This window comes from Ochotona curzoniae, unplaced genomic scaffold (assembly GCF_017591425.1).
Source record: "Ochotona curzoniae isolate NIBS_2020 unplaced genomic scaffold, NIBS_Ocur_1.0 scaffold_2453, whole genome shotgun sequence".
Taxonomy (NCBI): domain Eukaryota; kingdom Metazoa; phylum Chordata; class Mammalia; order Lagomorpha; family Ochotonidae; genus Ochotona; species Ochotona curzoniae.
Window position 1 is genome coordinate 32,714,000 of NW_024467094.1, and position 16,200 is coordinate 32,730,199.

The 16,200-nt window shown below is 59.4% G+C and overlaps 3 protein-coding genes across 8 annotated transcripts; 2 read left to right on the top strand and 1 right to left on the bottom strand.

The window, feature by feature from the left end:
- The first annotated feature begins 3,649 nt into the window (after positions 1-3,649).
- Positions 3,650-7,326, top strand: LOC121170414 (bifunctional coenzyme A synthase). 2 transcript variants are annotated; one of them, XM_041001575.1, is made up of 10 exons: positions 3,650-3,744; positions 3,951-4,658; positions 5,182-5,396; positions 5,638-5,769; positions 5,865-6,054; positions 6,126-6,190; positions 6,341-6,425; positions 6,529-6,626; positions 6,721-6,867; positions 6,976-7,326. In XM_041001575.1, the coding sequence occupies exons 2-10, from the start codon at positions 3,962-3,964 to the stop codon at positions 7,027-7,029; spliced, it is 1,683 nt and encodes a 560-aa protein (XP_040857509.1). In that variant the 5' UTR covers positions 3,650-3,744; positions 3,951-3,961; the 3' UTR covers positions 7,030-7,326. The 2 variants fall into 2 exon arrangements, with proteins under 2 accessions (XP_040857509.1, XP_040857508.1); XM_041001574.1 differs by having other exon boundaries at positions 3,650-4,658.
- A 478-nt stretch (positions 7,327-7,804) lies between these two features.
- On the top strand, positions 7,805-12,179 carry LOC121170416 (max-like protein X). 3 transcript variants are annotated; one of them, XM_041001582.1, is made up of 9 exons: positions 7,805-8,038; positions 8,075-8,085; positions 8,129-8,172; positions 8,550-8,639; positions 8,844-8,950; positions 9,111-9,210; positions 9,359-9,458; positions 9,761-9,962; positions 10,960-12,179. In XM_041001582.1, exons 1-9 carry the CDS (start codon positions 7,856-7,858, stop codon positions 11,014-11,016), a joined length of 894 nt encoding a protein of 297 aa, XP_040857516.1. In that variant the 5' UTR covers positions 7,805-7,855; the 3' UTR covers positions 11,017-12,179. The 3 variants fall into 3 exon arrangements, with proteins under 3 accessions (XP_040857516.1, XP_040857517.1, XP_040857518.1); XM_041001583.1 differs by lacking the exon at positions 8,075-8,085 and having other exon boundaries at positions 7,805-7,897; positions 8,139-8,172; XM_041001584.1 differs by lacking the exons at positions 8,075-8,085; positions 8,550-8,639 and having other exon boundaries at positions 7,805-7,897; positions 8,139-8,172.
- Positions 12,180-12,273: 94 nt separating this feature from the next.
- Positions 12,274-16,187, bottom strand: LOC121170418 (homologous-pairing protein 2 homolog). Of its 3 annotated transcripts, none has more exons than XM_041001586.1 (8): positions 15,173-16,187; positions 14,975-15,075; positions 14,777-14,866; positions 13,425-13,536; positions 12,840-12,985; positions 12,713-12,766; positions 12,541-12,600; positions 12,274-12,466 (listed from the first exon to the last, which is right to left on the bottom strand). In XM_041001586.1, exons 1-8 carry the CDS (start codon positions 15,204-15,206, stop codon positions 12,410-12,412), a joined length of 654 nt encoding a protein of 217 aa, XP_040857520.1. In that variant the 5' UTR covers positions 15,207-16,187; the 3' UTR covers positions 12,274-12,409. The 3 variants fall into 3 exon arrangements, with proteins under 3 accessions (XP_040857520.1, XP_040857521.1, XP_040857519.1); XM_041001587.1 differs by having other exon boundaries at positions 12,840-12,966; positions 13,415-13,536; XM_041001585.1 differs by having other exon boundaries at positions 12,415-12,600.
- Between the last annotated feature and the right edge of the window lie 13 nt (positions 16,188-16,200).

Below are 16,200 nucleotides of genomic sequence, written 5' to 3' on the forward strand. Positions count from 1 at the left end.
GCCCATATGGGATCCCGGGCGTGCAAGGCGAGGACCTTCAACCACTTGCGCCACCGCGCCGGGCCCGATTTATCCACTTTTATTTGAAAGGCGGCATTACAGAGAGAGGAGAGACAGATCTTCCTTCTGTGGGTTCACACCCAAATGGCCATAATGGCCTGGGCTGGGCCAGGCGAAAGCCTGGAGCTTCTTCCAGGTCTCCCATGTGGGTACAGGAGCCCAAGGACTTGAGTCATCTGCTGCTTTCCCAGGCAGTAAGAAGAGAACTGGATCAGAAGTGGAGCAGTCAGGACTCAAATCAGCACCTGTATGGAATGTCAGCACCACAGGCAGAGGCTTAAAATACTATGTATGCCACAGTGCCGCCCCTAAATTAAAAAATATATATATATATTTATTTTTATTGAAAAGGCAGATATACAGAAAGGAGGAGCGACAGAGAAGAAGATCCTCTGAACAATGATTCACTCCCCAATTAGCCGCAATGGCTAGAGCCAAGCCAATCTGAAGCCAGGAGCCTCTTCTGGGTCTCCCACACAGGTGCAGGGTCCCAAGGCCTTGGGCCGTCCTCGACTGCTTTCCCAGGCTGCAGGCAGGGAGCTGGATGGAAAGTGAGGCTGCCGGGATTAGAACCGGCACCCATATATGATCCTGGCGCATTCAAGGTGAGGACTGTAGCTGCTAGGCTACCATGCCAGGCCCCAAGTTTTGCTCATTTCCAACGACAGCTTTGCCCCCCCCCACCCTTGTGCCAGGGCTGTGGACCAGTGGTGACCCTGACTCTTCCTCTTCTCCTCCTTGGCACCGACAGCTCCACCTACAGTCTAGGGGCATGCTGGAAGTCGCCAGACTCCAAGCACTGTTAACTCACTCTCTGCCTGCTGCCACAGCCACCTAATAGTTTCTGGACTCCCCTGATCACAGGGCAGTCAGAATGACCATTTTAAACTCCAAGTCTGGGAGCCAGCGCTGTGGCTTAGTTGGGTAAGTCACTACCTACATTGCCAGCATTCCATATGGGCAGTGGTTTGAGTCCTGGCTGTTCCGTTTTCTGATCCAGATCTCTGCTATTGTCCCTGGGAAAGCAGCGAAGGATGACTCCAGGCCTTGCAACCCTGCACTCATGTGGAAGACCAGGAGAAAGATTCTGGCTCCTGGTTCTAGCCTGGTCCAACCCCAGCCATTGGGAGCATTTAAGGAATGAAGCAGGGAATTGAAGATCTCTTTCCCTCATCCTACCAAATAAGTAAAATAAATCTTTTTTAATATTGGAAGTCTGGGGCCATACATGGCAGTTTAGTGGCTAAATTCCTTACTTTACACATGCCAGGATTCCATATGTGTATGGATTCTAACCCTGGCATCCCCAATTCCCATCCACCTCCCTGTTTTTGGCCTGGAAAAGCAGTCGAGGACGGCCCAAAGCCTTGGGACCCTGCACCTGCGTGGGAGACCCGGAAGAGGCTCCTGGCTCCTGGATCAGCTCAGCCTCGGCCATTGTGGCCATTAGAGGAGTGAACCAGCAGACGATCTTCCTCTCTGCCTCTCCCCCTCTCTGTAGATCTGACTTTAAATTGGAAGTCTGGGGGCCTGTGTTGGGGCACAGCAGGTGAGGCTGTCGTGCCCTCTGGGCCACATTAGAGCGGCAGTCAAGGCTGTGGCAGCTCAGCTACTGAGGGCACCAGAGGATGACCCAAATGTTTGGGGCCCTGAACCTGCACGGGTGCCCTGGAGGAAATTCCTGGCTGCTGCATGAAAATATTAAAAAAAAAAAATCCGAGACTGCTCATGTCTCTGCTCCAGGCCTTTCCCATGCCTTCCCAGCTCAACTTTATTCCTACCAGGTCTCCTTTCCAGCCTCATCTCCCAACACTTTCTGTTCCTTGTCACCTAAGGTATAACAGTTACTCTTGCCTCCTTCTTGCTGTTTTATTTATTTTTTAGAAGATTAATTTTTATTGCAAAGTCCGATGATTCACTCCCCAAGCGACCACAACTGCTGGTGCTGCACCAATCTGAAGCCAGGAACCAGGAGCTCTTCCGGGTCTTCCACACAGGTGCAGGGTCCCAAGGCTTTGAGCCGTCCTTAACTGCTTTCCCAGGCCACAAGCAGGGAGCTGGATGGGAAGTAGGCTGCCAGGATTAGAACCGGCGCCCATATGGGATCCTGGCATGTTCAAGGCGAGGACTTTAACTGCTAGGCCATGGCATTGGGCCTGTTTCATTTATTTATTTTAATGAAGATTTATTTTATTTCCATCAGAAAGGCAGATTTACAGAGAAGGATATAGAAAAAAGATCTTTCATCCACTGGTTCACTCCCCAAATGGCAATGGCCAGAGAAGAGCCAATCCAAAGCTAGGAGCCAGGGTGCAGGGTGCAGGGTGCCAAGGCTTTGGGGCCATCCTCTGCTGTTCTCCCAGGCCACAAGCAGGGAGCTGGAAGGGAAGTGGAGCAGTCAGGACATGAACCGGTGCCCATATGGGATCCTGGCGCTTAAAGGGAAAGAATGAACCAGTTGAGTCATTGCACCAATGCCCCCTCTCCTCAGGCATTCATTCTTGGTGGGTCTTGCTCTCAGGTGGGAATAAGATGCAGAGACGGTGGTAGACAGATTAGGTTGGTTTTTTGAAATGCAGTGTAAGAGTCCTTGGTGGGAGATGATGTATTTTTATCTGTTTGCTATCTGGAGGGAGAGCAAAAAATGCAAGTTTCTGTCGTTGCTCCTGACCCCGTGTAGAGAGGGCACCGGGCACAGTGATGTGGGGCAGATGGGGGAGAGCCTCAGCTTTCAGCCTGCGTGATGGCTCGTGATGGAAGCAGTCACCTGTTCCTGAGCTAGTTCATCATGCGGGGCAGGAACAGAAGCCCAGGGAGGCTGGGAAGAGATCATAAAGACATTATGGTGGAAAACTTGGGACCCTGCACCCATGTGGGGGAGACCCAGAAAGTCCTGACTCCTTGTGTCTCTCCTTGCTCTGTGTAGGTCTGTCTGTCTTTCCACACTTGATCTTAGCCAAAAGGCCGAGAAGTGATAGGTCTGCCTTTCCGATGAAAACGTTTCAAAATAAATAAATACATGTTTTTACAAGCGGGCATTTATGTGGTTCCAGAAAATAAGCCACTCTGCATTACTGAAGTTTCATGACAAAGTCACCAGGCCCCAGATTACCAGCCTCAGGGTCTGCCTTCCCTCAGCGGCTCATCCATGCCACCTGCCTCCCGGTTTTCTACCCTGGACCCCCTGTCGGCTTCTCCCCCCCACTCCCCTCCCCTCCCCTTCCCTCCTCTCCCCCGCCACCAAGCTCCTCCCTGCACCCCGGAGCATCCTCCGGGAGCCGCAGGTACCGACCTCCGCGCATCCCTGCCCCGTTTGGGGCTTCAGATGCCCCATCTGAGAAACGCGGACTTGCACCGGGGCTGCACTCTCCCGTCCCTCAACTCCCGCCCCGGTCCCCGGAACGCAGGAAAGCCGCGGCGTGTGTGTGCTCCGGGCTTCGGACACACCGACTTTGCACCCCGCCGTGCGCGGACTCGAACCTACGTCGCAGGCCCCGCCCCACCCCCGAGCGCCTTCCTCGCCGGGCGGGGAGTCTCGCGAGAAGCCCGTCCCGACCGGGGGAGGAGTTGCTCGGCTTTTCCTCCGTTTCCGTCGCGGCTGAGTCGCGCATTCCCGAGCTAGTGCTTCCGGGCCCGCCGGCCGGGGAGGCGTCCGTGGCGGCGCGAACGCAGCCCAAGCCCCGAGTGAGTAGGGCGGCCGGCCTGCGCCCGATCGTCCTCCTGCGGTCTCCTCCTCCTGGTCCTCGGGCGGCTCAGCGAGCGGCCCCGGGGACTTGGGGCCTCCCAGCTCGCTGCGTCAGCGGCCGGCCAGGTCCACTACCCCGGTGCAGGGCTCGGTCGCGGGCCGGTGGTCACTCTCCTTCCACCCCACTGCCCCTGCCCGTCCGCAGGCCAGGACACCATGGCCGTGTTCCGCTCGGGCCTCCTGGTGCTCACCACGCCGCTGAGCTCGCTGGCCTCGCGCCTGGGGCCCATCCTGACCTCGGCCTCCCGGCTGGTAAATCACACCCTCTATGTCCACCTGCAGCCGGGCCTGAGCCTCGAGGGCCCGGCGCAGCCCCGGTCCAGCCCCGTGCAGGCCACCTTTGAGGTCCTCGATTTCCTGTCGCACCTCTACACCGGCGCCGACGTCCACCGGCACCTGGACGTGAGGATCCTGCTGACCAACATCCACACCAAGAGCACCCTCCTCCCGCCCCTGCCCAGCGCCGTCCAGAATCTGGCCCACCCGCCAGAAGTGGTGCTGACCGACTTCCAGACCCTCGACGGAAGCCAATACAACCCGGTCAAGCAGCAGCTGGAACGTTACGCCACCAGCTGCTACAGCTGCTGTCCGCAGCTCACGTCCGTGCTGCTGTCCCCCGACTACGGCGCGGGGGAGCTGCCGGCCCGGCCCCTGGATGTCCTCCCTTCCACCATCAGACCTGCCTCCCCCGTGGCCAGGTCACCCAAGCAGCCCGTGCGCGGCTACCACCGCGGGGCCGTGGGGGGCACCTTTGACCGTTTGCACAATGCCCACAAGGTGTTGCTCAGTGTCGCCTGCGTCCTGGCCCAGGAGCAGCTTGTGGTGGGAGTAGCGGATAAAGACCTGTTGAAGAGTGAGTGAGAGGGACCCTGGATGAAGTCAGTAAAGTGTCACCTCCCTCCCCGACCCCCTTCTCATACCAAGGTTCGGGAAGGGCAGAGCCCTCCCTGGTCACCTCCCTGTGTCCTGGTGCCTGACACCTGGGCTATGCTGTGGAATTGGGTTCAATGAGTAAATGCAGCTTTCTCAGCTTGCGCAGACCGGAACCCCCCAGTGTCTGCACTGTACCCACTTGTAGGAGAGTGAGCTCTATGTAGGCAGCGTGCCCAGGACAGCAAGTGGGCACTTGAGCAGGACTCTGGCCTTTGGAACAATCCCTGGGCCGCTCTCCCCGCCGACCCTCCAGGCGCCCCCCTGTGGTGGTTCTGTCTCTGTGCAGCCGCCAACCAGCACCTTCTGGCCACTGCCAAAGGCCTTCCCCGTGGCGCCCCTTCTTCCTGCCCCCCTCCCGTGGAGGCACAGTGCTCCCACTGCTGTACCCCCCACGCTCGGACCCCCTCAGCAAGAAGTCCTGATCTCTTGGGCTCCCTCTGCAGGCAAGTTGCTCCCCGAGCTGCTCCAGCCCTACACTGAACGTGTGGACCACCTGAGTGAGTTCCTGGTGGACGTCAAACCCTCCTTGACTTTTGATATCACCCCCCTGCTGGACCCCTATGGGCCCGCGGGCTCTGACCCTGGCCTGGAGTTCCTGGTGGTCAGCGAGGAGACCCATCGCGGGGGGATGGCCGTCAACCGCTTCCGCGTCGAGAATGTAACCCCAGAGGGAGATGGGCAGAGGGAGTGGACGGGGAGGAGGAAGGCCGCCAGGGCCCCAGGGGAGGGAAAGTCTGGGCTCAGGAGGCAGGCAGATGCCAGGAAGTACTGGCACTGCTGGCCCACGGAGTTGGAACCCGGGACAGGTCAGGGGAGCAAGGGGGCTGCGTTGGGTGTCCAGCTTTGGCCTTCCTCCCACTGGCACCTTCTGTCTTCCCATTCTCCCTGCTGCCCTACAGGGCCTGAAGGAACTGGCCTTGTACCAGATCCAGCTGCTGAAGGACCCACGCCACCAAGAAAATGAAGAGGACAAAGTTAGCTCCTCCAGCCTCCGCCAGCGAATGCTGGGAAACCTGCTCCGGCCTCCCAACGTAAGGCTTCCCTCGACCCGGGTGGGAGGGAGCTGTGGAGCATGGGGGGCGGCTGGGACCCCTGAGCCTGAGGACTCCCTTTCACCCACTCCCAGGAGCGGCCAGACCTGCCCTCGCAGCTTTATGTACTAGGGCTGACTGGCATCAGCGGCTCTGGAAAGAGCTCTATCGCCAAACGCCTCAAGGGCCTGGGGGCCTTCGTCATCGACAGCGACCAGCTCGGCCATCGCGCCTACGCGCCCGGGGGCCCTGCCTACCAGCCGGTGGTGGAAGCCTTTGGAACAGGTAACCCGTGGTGCCTGGGGAGGCTGCAGGTGACCTGGCCGCCCCGCTCAGCCCCCGCCTCTGCCATCCAGATATCCTGCACAAGGATGGCATCATCAATAGGAAGGTCCTGGGCAGCCGGGTGTTTGGGAACAAGGTAACTGCCCACTCCCCGGCCCAGGCCCCCAGGCCCCTCAGCCACCCTGATCCTCTGGGCTCTGATCTGGCCGGGGATGGCCCAACTTCCATGCGTCTCTTCCCACTCCTGCCTGACCTCTGGTCTGCCTGCCTCCTTCCCCGTCTGCAGAAGCAGCTGAAGGTGCTCACGGACATCATGTGGCCAGTTATTGCAAAGCTAACCCGAGAGGAGATGGAGGTGGCCGTGGCGGAGGGTGAGTGGGACATGAAGGCTGCCCCTGTTCCAGCCTGCCTGTGTGTCCTCAGCCATGTGGCTGGTTGCAAGTGCTGCTGGCAGTAACCGAGGTGTCCCCGCAGGCAAGCGTGTGTGCGTGATTGATGCCGCCGTGCTGCTGGAAGCCGGCTGGCAGAACATGGTGCATGAGGTGTGGACCGTGGTCATCCCGGAGACTGAGGTAGCTTAAGCCCAATGCCTGCTGCCCACCGCGGGCCCCCACCGGCGGGAGCCTGCAGAACTGGTGGCTGAGCCTGGACTCGTGGTCTGCCCAGGCTGTCCGGCGTATCGTGGAGCGGGACGGCCTGAGTGAGGCTGCAGCCCAAAGCCGGCTGCAGAGCCAGATGAGCGGGCAGCAGCTTGTGGACCAGAGTCACGTGGTGCTGAGCACGTTGTGGGAGCCACAGGTCACCCAGCGCCAGGTCAGGGCCCAGGGCAGGGCCGGGTAGGGGCCAGGGTGTGGGGACATCCTAGTAGGTGCCTGGCTGACCCCAGCCTCTCTTCCTCCCCACGTCTGGGACTATGTGAAGGTGGAGAAGGCCTGGGACCTCCTGCAGAAGCGCATGCCCCAGGCTCAGGCCTAGAGCCCAGGGCAGACTGCTGACGGTGACCCAGTGGTGAGCAGAAACGAGGACCTTGATGCTGGGCCTGGGTCGAGCCTGGGGACTCCATGCTAAGCTGTGCAGGACGCAGCCGGCCTGGTGGTCCAGGCAGCCCACTCAGCATGCTGGAATTTGATCAGCAGTGAGGATGGGGCTCCTGAAGGAGACCCTTCTTGGGGTTCCACCCCAAGTCTTGCCCACAGGTGTCTGACACCAGGGCTCATGGGTCCAGGAAGAACACTAGAACGTGTAACAGAATTAAACGTTCATGTTTCTGATTGTTGCTGCAGTGTGCTGTCTGCTTGCATCACTGGAGTCCTGGGGCCTGGAGCTCGGGGGCTGCAGCTGCCCAGACCCAGATCAACTTTGGCTGTGGTGCTTCCTTTCTTGGCCCTGGGCAGGGTGGCACTGGGGCCTGTGCACTCGTGGGGTCAGATGATGTGACAAGCGGGACTCTGTGCCACGGGCCAGTGCGCGTGTGCAGATCATCTGTCGCCGTATTCAGAGGAGCCATTGGAATGGCGCCGTTTTAGAGTATCAGATGCTCAAGTCGCCATCATCCCGGTGCCGAGCACGGGGAGGACAGGGAGCCGCGGAGACCCCTGCCCCAACCCCCGGGCTACACCGAGCGCCCGGCTCGGCCGGCTCCGGCTCCCGGTCACAGCCTCCGAGCCGCGCGTGCGCAGCGGGCAGGTCCCGCCCCCCGCAGCCGGGCACGGATTGGCGGAGGGGCTCACGTGGGCACGCCGCCCTCGACCTCGCAGCGGGGGCCCGCCCGCTGGCTGGTTTCCGGTTCGGTGGGTCCAGGATGACAGAGCCGGGCGCCTCTCCGGAGGACCCCTGGGTCAAGGCAAGCCCCGTGGGCGCGCACGCCGGCGAGGGGAGGGCGGGCCGGGTTCGTGCACGTAAGGGGTCCGGAAGACGAGGGGCTGCCCTCCTGTCCCCCAAGTCCCCCCTGGTGTCCGGGCCCCGGGGCTGCAGAGAAGACCAGGTGGGAGACCTGCGAGGCGGGGGAGCGGGCGGGGAGGCGGGCCCGGCGGGTGTGGGTCGGCGGCCGCCGCGATTGACGCTTCTCGCGGCTCTGTGCGCAGGTGGAGTACGCCTACAGCGAGAACGTGGACTCCGGTGAGTGCTCCCCTTGGCCTTGACAGCCACACCTGAGCACAGTCCACCGTCCCCGAGCCGGCTTCCCGGCTGCAGAGAAGCGAGGGAGGAGCCGCGGGCCGGAAGCGACCGAGGGTGACCCCTAATTCCCTGGGCCCCCTGCGTAGTGAAATGATGGAACTGCGGGCACCTGGCCACTCTTCCCCACCCCGCAGTGTCTCTCTGCGAGCCAGAGGTCCCACGGGGCAGTGCAGACACCGGAGGCAGAGCAGTGTGGCACGGGATAGCAGAGGAAGGCCCAGTGTCCTGTGGCTGGAGCCGAGAGCCTGTGGCTGGGGCCTGGCATTGCGCTTCCCCCCTACAACTCCCGCAGAGTAACTGGGGAGTCTCTCTTGCAGGGCTTTTTGTAGACAACGCCAGCAAGGGCAGTGTAGTGTCCAGAGCTAACAGCATCGGGTCCACCAGTGCCTCTTCTGTTCCCAACACAGGTAGGCAGCAGTACCCGCCTTCCTGACCAGGAGGGAGGGAGGCCGACAGGCCCTGGTTTTAGTGTCTGCCCACGAGGGGGTGCTGGAGTTCAGGGGCCAGACCCAGGACACACTACCTGTAGCATCTGAGGTTCCTTGTAGCTGGACGGACCAAGGATCACAGGGCCCTGGGGTGACCTCTTGCTGTCCCCAAATGCATTACAGATGACGAGGACAGCGACTACCAGCAGGAGTCTTACAAGGAGTCCTACAAGGACCGGCGGCGGCGAGCACACACGCAGGCTGAGCAGAAGCGGAGGGACGCCATCAAGGTAACGGGAGGCCTGGGTAGCTTCGGAGTCTGCCCCACCCTCTGCCCTTGAGGCCAGCTTGCCTAGCCGTGGGCACAAAGGCTCCTGACCCCGGGCACTGAGCGTGCTGTTGGAGTGTCATGGAAGGGCTGAAGGCGCCATTTCCCCACTGTCCCCACAGAGAGGCTATGATGACCTTCAAACCATCGTCCCCACCTGCCAGCAGCAGGATTTCTCCATCGGCTCCCAGAAGCTCAGCAAAGCCATCGTTCTGCAGAAGAGTAAAGCTGGGGCTGGGGGAGCCGGGGGAGCTTGGAGCTGAGAGGCGGTCTGGGCTCTGCACCCTGCCCCCTTGGCCTCAGTGAACTGATGGGGGCATGGAGGAGGGGTGCCAGCCTTAATCCTATTCCCTTCTCACCCCCCACCCAGCCATCGACTACATCCAGTTTTTGCACAAAGAGAAGAAAAAGCAGGAAGAGGAGGTGTCCACGCTCCGCAAGGACGTCACAGCCCTAAAAATCATGAAAGTGTAAGAGGGGGTACTAAGCGTACTAAGCTGGGGGAGCCAGCCAGAGCTCCAGAGGGGACTGAGAGCCAGATCCGGGCCTGTCCTGCTGGTTTTCACACGCCACCTCAGACAACAGCCACTTCCTGAGGTGGCAACTTAATGGCCCAAACACAGCGGATGCCTGTGAAATTGATGCCGAGAAGGTTGAAGGGGTCACCATTTCTGACCTGGAAGCCATGTCTAGCTGGCATGGCTCACACGTGGGTGGGTTCCCCTGGCCGGGGTGTGCTGTTGCCCCTCAGCCCTGACCTGCTTGCTCCCAGGAACTATGAGCAGATTGTGAAGGCGCACCAGGACAACCCCCATGAGGGCAAGGACCAGGTCTCAGACCAGGTCAAGTTCAATGTGTTTCAAGGCATCATGGACTCGCTGTTCCAGTCCTTCAATGCCTCCATCTCAGTGGCCAGCTTCCAGGAGCTGTCGGCCTGTGTCTTCAGCTGGATCGAGGAGCACTGCAAGCCGCAGGTACAGAGCCCAGGGCCAGTGAGGGGCCTGAGACACGGGGCCGAGGCAGCTACTTGTAAGCTTTAAAAAGTGATTGGGAAGGTAGTGGTAGTGTCAGGCTGAAGTCAGGAGCCCAAAGCTCCAACCTCATCTCCCGCCTGCGTGGTGGGGGAAGACAGGAAGCTGCATTGGAAGTGGAGCAGCTGGGACTTGAACCCACACTCCAGGGTGAGAATGCAGGTGTTGCTCAAATGCCAGCTTCACTTGCTGTGCTTCATCATTTGTTCCATATCAGATTCTTTAAAAGATTTATATACTTACTAATTTATTGGAAAGATTTACAGAGAGAAAGGAAGACAGAAGGATCTTCCATCAGCTGGCTCACTCCCCAGGCAGCTGCAACAGCCGGGCTGAGCCGATCCAAAACCAGGAATTTCCTCTGGGTCTCCCACATGGGTGCAGGGTCCCAAGGCTTTGGGCCATCCTCAACTGTTTTCCCAGGCCACAGGGAGGGAGCTGAATGGGAAGTAGAGCAGCTGGGACGCGAACCTGTGTCCATATGGGATCCTGGTACGTGCAAGGCGAGGACTTTAGCCACTAGGCTGCTGTGCTGGGTCCCAGATTTTGGCTTCTTGAGTGTTTTCTGTTTCCAGCTTCTGCTGCTTTGCTCTGGCCCACATTTCCATGGGGGCTTCATCTGGCAAGCAGGATGCCAGGCCTCACTCCCAGCTTTGGTGCTGCAGGTGGTTCCACTCCCCACCCAGCTGCCTGAGGTCACCAGCCCTAGGGCTGCTGGGACATTTCTAGGGCACGGCTTCCTTTCTCAGCTTTTCCTAAGGCTGCAGCTTGTATCAGAGATTCCTGTTTCCCAATATTTCTACTGTGACTTTGACCATGATACAAGGTTGATTTTACACAGCACTCCAGTCCCCAAGCGCAGGGCGGGCCAGGCAGGCAGGCTTCCTGATTCAACCTGGCCTCCACTCAGCACCGTCTTCTCCCTCCACTGCCCTGCCAGACCCTGCGTGAGATCGTGATTGGCGTCCTGCACCAGCTGAAAAACCAGCTGTACTGATGGTCTTGGGAGCCCCTGGGCCTTCAAGCCTGGACTGTGACACTTCACACGGGTCAGCTGCCTCCTACTTGCTGTCTGGTTTCCCCAGTCCCATTCCATCTTCTGTGGGGCTGGGCTGTGTGTTTTGTCAAAGCTCCTGATTAATTTATTATAGTGACCATAAAACCTGAACCTACCTGGTCTCCCGTCCCCTACCCCCGTGAAGTCCTTGGTGGGAGGTCTGCTCCAGGCTCCTGGAGGGCACTGGCCTTGGACCTGTGCTTGTGGTTGCACCTGCTGGGTCTTTGATCTTGGGTGATGCCTGGCCGTTCTGACAGCTGCTGGGAGCAGTCAGTGGAGACCCTCCCCCAGGCACTGGGGTGAGAGCTGGGGTTCCTGGGCGTCTCCCTTTGCTCCCTGCCCTGCCCTGCCCTGGGTGGGAGAAATGGCCTGTGTGTGCTGCTACTTCTGCTTTCCTGTCCCCACACTTCATGCAAAGGCAGATGTGACACAGCACTATGTATCTGAGATGTTTTATTTTTCTAAACACCAGTTTTCTTAAAGCTATCACTTTGGAAAATTAACTAGATCTTAAAACTAACCCAAACTTTTTATTTTTTAAAGGAGGATGAGGGAGGTTCTTAACTCCAAGATCTCGTTTACTTTAAATGTCTGTTTTTATCTACTCAAGATGCACAGTAACAGAGATCTTCCATCTGCTCGTTCCCTCCCCAAATGCTGACAATAGCCAAGACTGGGTCTGGGTGAAGCCAGAAGCCCAGATCCACCTAGCTCTCCCATGTGAGTGGCAGATGAGCCACACTCTGCTGCCTCCAGGATGAATTAACAGGAAACTGGATGGCACTAGAACTGCTGGGACTCAAACCAGCACTCGAACATGGGATATGGGTGTCTGAAGTCACTGTGCCACCTTGCCCACCATCACATGCCCCCAGCCTTATCTAGGACCTGTCTCCCAGGCTTACCTGCAACCCCCAGGACTCTGATGGGTGAAAGCCCTGGGCTCCCAGATGCCATGTGTGTGACAGGCTCCCTTCCCTGCCCTATCCCCCAGGTTCCCTGCAGAGCCGCCCTCAGGTTTGTTATCAGGGAGGGCATGACTATCCAGAGGCAATACAATATTTTTATAACAGATTATATTACAATAAATACTGCCAAATGCTTTCCTTTAGCATGGTTGCACCTAATGTGTCAAGCTTGTCGCTGCAGTGTGGACAGTGGGCTTGACTTCCACCCTCAGCCCATCCCTGTCCACCCAACACATGGTCTGTGCCTTCCCACCACTCGGCTCACAGGAGGAAGCAGCAGGAACAGCTACAGCAACAGGGCCGCGCTGATGAGGTGGCCCGTCCAGCATGGCTCGCGCTCCTCCGTCAGGCCTGCGGGAAGACCCTCAGGGGTCTGGGAGCTTGACATTATGATCTTCATCTGTCTCTATCCCAACTTCCTCCTGTGAGGCAGGGAGACAGGAATGAGCTGTCCCCGAGAGGAGCCAGCAGGGAAGAGAGAGCAAGTGTCACTTACAAAGAACTGCTTCTTGCTCTTGGGGTATCCTTCGAGGATCGCATCAGACAGCTCTGTGGCCTGAAAAGAAGCAAGACCACACCCCATTTCAGAGGGGGGGTGCGGTCCATGACCATAGACGGCAGCCAGTTCAGACGCACGAGAGCCTGCCTTAGGAATCTCACGTACTCACCATCCTCTTCCGCTTCCTCCACTCCTTGCAGTACTTCTCTCTCTCCTTGTACACCTGGGGGAGCAACAGGCTACTCTTAAGTCCTTGGCCAGTGGCAGCCCACTGGGTCACGGCCCTCCCGGCTCACCTGCTCCTTCTCCTGAGGAGTCACGTGGTTGGTGGCTGCTCGGATGTTCTCAAGTCTCTCCCTGTAGCCTGCACATTCCTCCCTCAACTCCTGGATCTCCTTCTGCATCTCCGGAGTGGTCAGGGCACTCGTCAGGTCCTTTAGCTCTGAAAACACCCCAGTGGGGTCACTGCCCGAGGAGGGGGCTTGCCCCCCACCAGGTGTGCTTCCTGAGCTGTCTCCTGTCATGCTCCTTGCTCTGTCCACAGATTCCCTTCTGAGGACAGGGCTCTCACAACGAAGCATCTTCCCTATATCTTCCTATATCCGGAAGTGGTGGGGGGTGTGGACCAGCAGACCTGGGAGCAGCCAGTTAAGACAAGCTCATGTAAAGGGGGACGTGGCACACGTACCCATGTGGCAGGGAAGGCACATGTGTGTGCTGCTTGCAGGACATGGAAGCCATTAGTTATCAGATGTGTCATGCAGTGCCCAAGGGGGCAGCAGAGGGGTCTTTGCTGTAGCGAACCCCTCACTGAGTACTAATTCCTGACCTGCACAAGGAACCTGACACTGTGGCATCCTGCAGGGCTGACCCAGGCCTACCAGCCTCCATGTGGCGGCAGCTCTGCTGCAAGCTCTGCACCTTGGTGGTCAGGGCCACGATCTGGGCATCCAGGCCTTGGAGGTCAGCGTCGCTCACTGCATCAAACTGGGCCTGCCAGAGACAAGAGCGAGCACAGCTGCATGATGTGAGGACAAAGATGGGAACGCAGCTGGGAAAAAAAGCCTCCTGCAAACCCTTAAGTGGGGGGCCCTGTGGAGACCATGGAGGTCACTTTGGAGAAAAATCAATGGGTACTGGTCCCAATAAAAGATTTAAAAAGAAATGTGGAACCTGATGCCAGTCCCCAGGCACTGCCAAGCTGGCAGGACGCTCAGCTGTACAGAAATACCCTGGCAGCTGGTGCTACAGCCCTCACCTGGTTGGAGATAGACAGTAACATGGGCAGCCCTGCGTGCAGGGCTCCAGAACAGGAAGCCTGCCAGTGGCAGGGCCTGGTGGGAGCTCACTGAATAAGGGGCTCCAGCACAAGTCTGCGGGCTGCTCCAGGTGACCCTGCCAGGGACCAGTGAGGGTCCTGCAGGCAGTTTGGGACCTTAGGTTTGGGCAAGGTGAACCTTTGGTGCAGAGGCTAGCCAACTGGGTTAGCCAGCTCGCGGCTGCCAAAGGCAAGTGTTGGAACAAGCCAGGCCATTTGTTACAGTCCCATCACAGCAGGACGGAGGAATGGAGACAGATCAGGCACACCCCGCCCCCCAGAAGTCAACAGAGCAGTCACACTGAGTGGGGGAGTGAGCCCTGCTTGGAGCTTGGGGCAAACAGATAATGTCTGCCGCTGTCAGACACCCAGGGGTGCTGAGTGGACGAATGACAATGAATATGAGACAGAAGCTCCTGGAGGAGTTTCAGGCCCGACCAAGGTAACCAGCCCCAGCTGGTGTTGGAAGGGCTAATAAGGGCCTGCAAGAGCAGCAGGTGGCTCGAGTACTGGGAAGGCTGCCTGGGCAGGTGACGGCCTAGGCCAATCCTAAATGGTAATTGCAGGCTGGGCAGAGGCCGAAGGGACCCAAACTCCAAGCGAGGCGCAAAGGGTCGGGGGCACCACCACCTCTGGGCCGTCTGGCTTTCAGGGACACACGGGCCGGTGAACCAGGGTCCCTCAGGCCCATCTCCGGGTGGTCCATTTTCTATCCCGTGGACTGCCTAGCCCTGTGTGAGTCACAAGGAAGAAAAGTGAAGGCGCACGCCTGCATTTAGACCCTGTGATTGTCAGAGGCCAGCCTGCACGACTTGAGTTAAAGACGCCCCCTTGGAACTAGCCTGCCACAGACCACTTTCCTGGGGGGCTCGACGCTCGCACACGAAGCCGGTCATCCGTGCGGGTCGTCCTCACCTGATCAGCGAAATAGATCTTCTGCTTGCCGTACATCTTCTCTTTGATCTTGCCTTGCTGGGCCAGCTGCTCCAGCGCCTTCACTACGGCCTGGAAGCGGGAGAGGGGAGGAGGGGCCGCCGGTGGCATCTCGGGCCGGGGCGGCGGCAGGACCCCGCCCTGACCCACGGGGAGGGGGCTCCGAGAAAGGGTCCTCACCGTCTTGCCCAGTCCATGTTCCCGTTGCAGGTTCCCGAACACGTCCTGGGCGCTGTAAGGCCGGTTCTGCTCCTGCAGGTACTTCAGGAGGATGGCGGGGGCTGCGGGGGGCGCCGACGCCGGGCGGGGCGTCAGCCGGCCTCCAACTCCTCCTTCGCGGCCTCCCAGGCCTCCCGCGGGACCCCATCTCCCCGTTACCTCCCGCCGCCGCCTCGGCTCGGCCTTTACTCATGGCTTCCCGCCGCCACAACCGAAAACCGGACGTGCTGGTTGCTCGGGGCGACGCTCCTTCCGGGGGCGAGGTCGCGAGGGAGAGCCTCGAGCGGTGATTGGCTCAAGGGCTTCGCGGTCCCGGCCAGACGCTGTCGTCCGCCTCGGCCCCTCGCCCCTCGCGCCCCGGGTTCCGCGCGCCCCTTGGATCCGGCGGCCAAGGACGCCTTCGCGCTTCCAGAGCCAGTTGCAGCCGCCGCCGAGCACTGGTGCGCCTGGCTAGGCCGAGGACGGGAACCAACCTCAGGAACAGCCTCCCTGGCCGGGGCCTCCCACCAGCTCTGGGGCTCAAGTTCGGTACCCAGCTGCTCTTCGGGCAGTTATCGTATAGGAACAACCGGAGGGCGAGCCCGAACCCCGTTACCGAGATTCGCTCACAGGGGGCGCTCCCCAACCGCTGTGGTTGGTTCACCCAGGAAAAATCGGGTGGAAGGGGCCGTTTTTTTCAGCCACAAAGCTTGCACAAGTTTCTCGTTAGCCCAATGCCGCGGCAACACCTGACAGGTGCTTTCCACTCCTGACCACACTGGCCAACAGGCCAGTGCCCGAAATAAGCATTTCTAGTTTCTGAGGTCATCTGAAGGCCAGAGAGCAGCTGTCCTTGGCAGCTCAAAGAATCCCGCGGAGGAGCCTGGTACTCCCTGACCTTTGGAAACCCGGGCTGTCTTCCATATTTAGGAGGCAATCCCGAGAAGTAGAGAGTACAGAACTAGGGCTTGGCGCGGTAGCCTAGCTGCTAAAGTCCTTGCCTTGAACGTTCCACTTCCCATCCAGCTCCCTGCTTGTGGCCTAGGAAGGCAGTCGACTGCGGAGGCAGGGAGGCACTGCGGGCTCAAGGCCAGGTGAGTGCCAACCACACTCTGGGTGCCCCAGGAGGGGGCGAGGCCTCATACTGTGGCTCTGGCCATCACAAAGGGAACCCTGGGCCTGACTTCTTCTGAGGAGACTGTCAGCGT

Bases quoted from the DNA above. Each gene is read 5' to 3' on its own strand.
- LOC121170414 (XM_041001574.1), top strand. From the start codon at position 3,962: ATGGCCGTGTTCCGCTCGGGCCTCCTGGTGCTCACCACGCCGCTGAGC. The intron at 4,659-5,181 runs GTGAGTGAGAGG...CTCCCTCTGCAG, and splicing joins GGATAAAGACCTGTTGAAGA to GCAAGTTGCTCCCCGAGCTG. The intron at 6,426-6,528 runs GTGAGTGGGACA...GTGTCCCCGCAG, and splicing joins GGAGGTGGCCGTGGCGGAGG to GCAAGCGTGTGTGCGTGATT.
- LOC121170416 (XM_041001582.1), top strand. From the start codon at position 7,856: ATGACAGAGCCGGGCGCCTCTCCGGAGGACCCCTGGGTCAAGGCAAGC. The intron at 8,173-8,549 runs GTGAGTGCTCCC...TCTCTCTTGCAG, and splicing joins CAGCGAGAACGTGGACTCCG to GGCTTTTTGTAGACAACGCC. The intron at 8,951-9,110 runs GTAACGGGAGGC...CTGTCCCCACAG, and splicing joins AGCGGAGGGACGCCATCAAG to AGAGGCTATGATGACCTTCA.
- LOC121170418 (XM_041001585.1), bottom strand. From the start codon at position 15,206: ATGAGTAAAGGCCGAGCCGAGGCGGCGGCGGGAG. The intron at 13,537-14,776 runs GTGAGGACGACC...TGTCTCTGGCAG, and splicing joins AGATCTATTTCGCTGATCAG to GCCCAGTTTGATGCAGTGAG. The intron at 12,767-12,839 runs GTGAGCCGGGAG...TTGCTCCCCCAG, and splicing joins CTCCTCAGGAGAAGGAGCAG to GTGTACAAGGAGAGAGAGAA.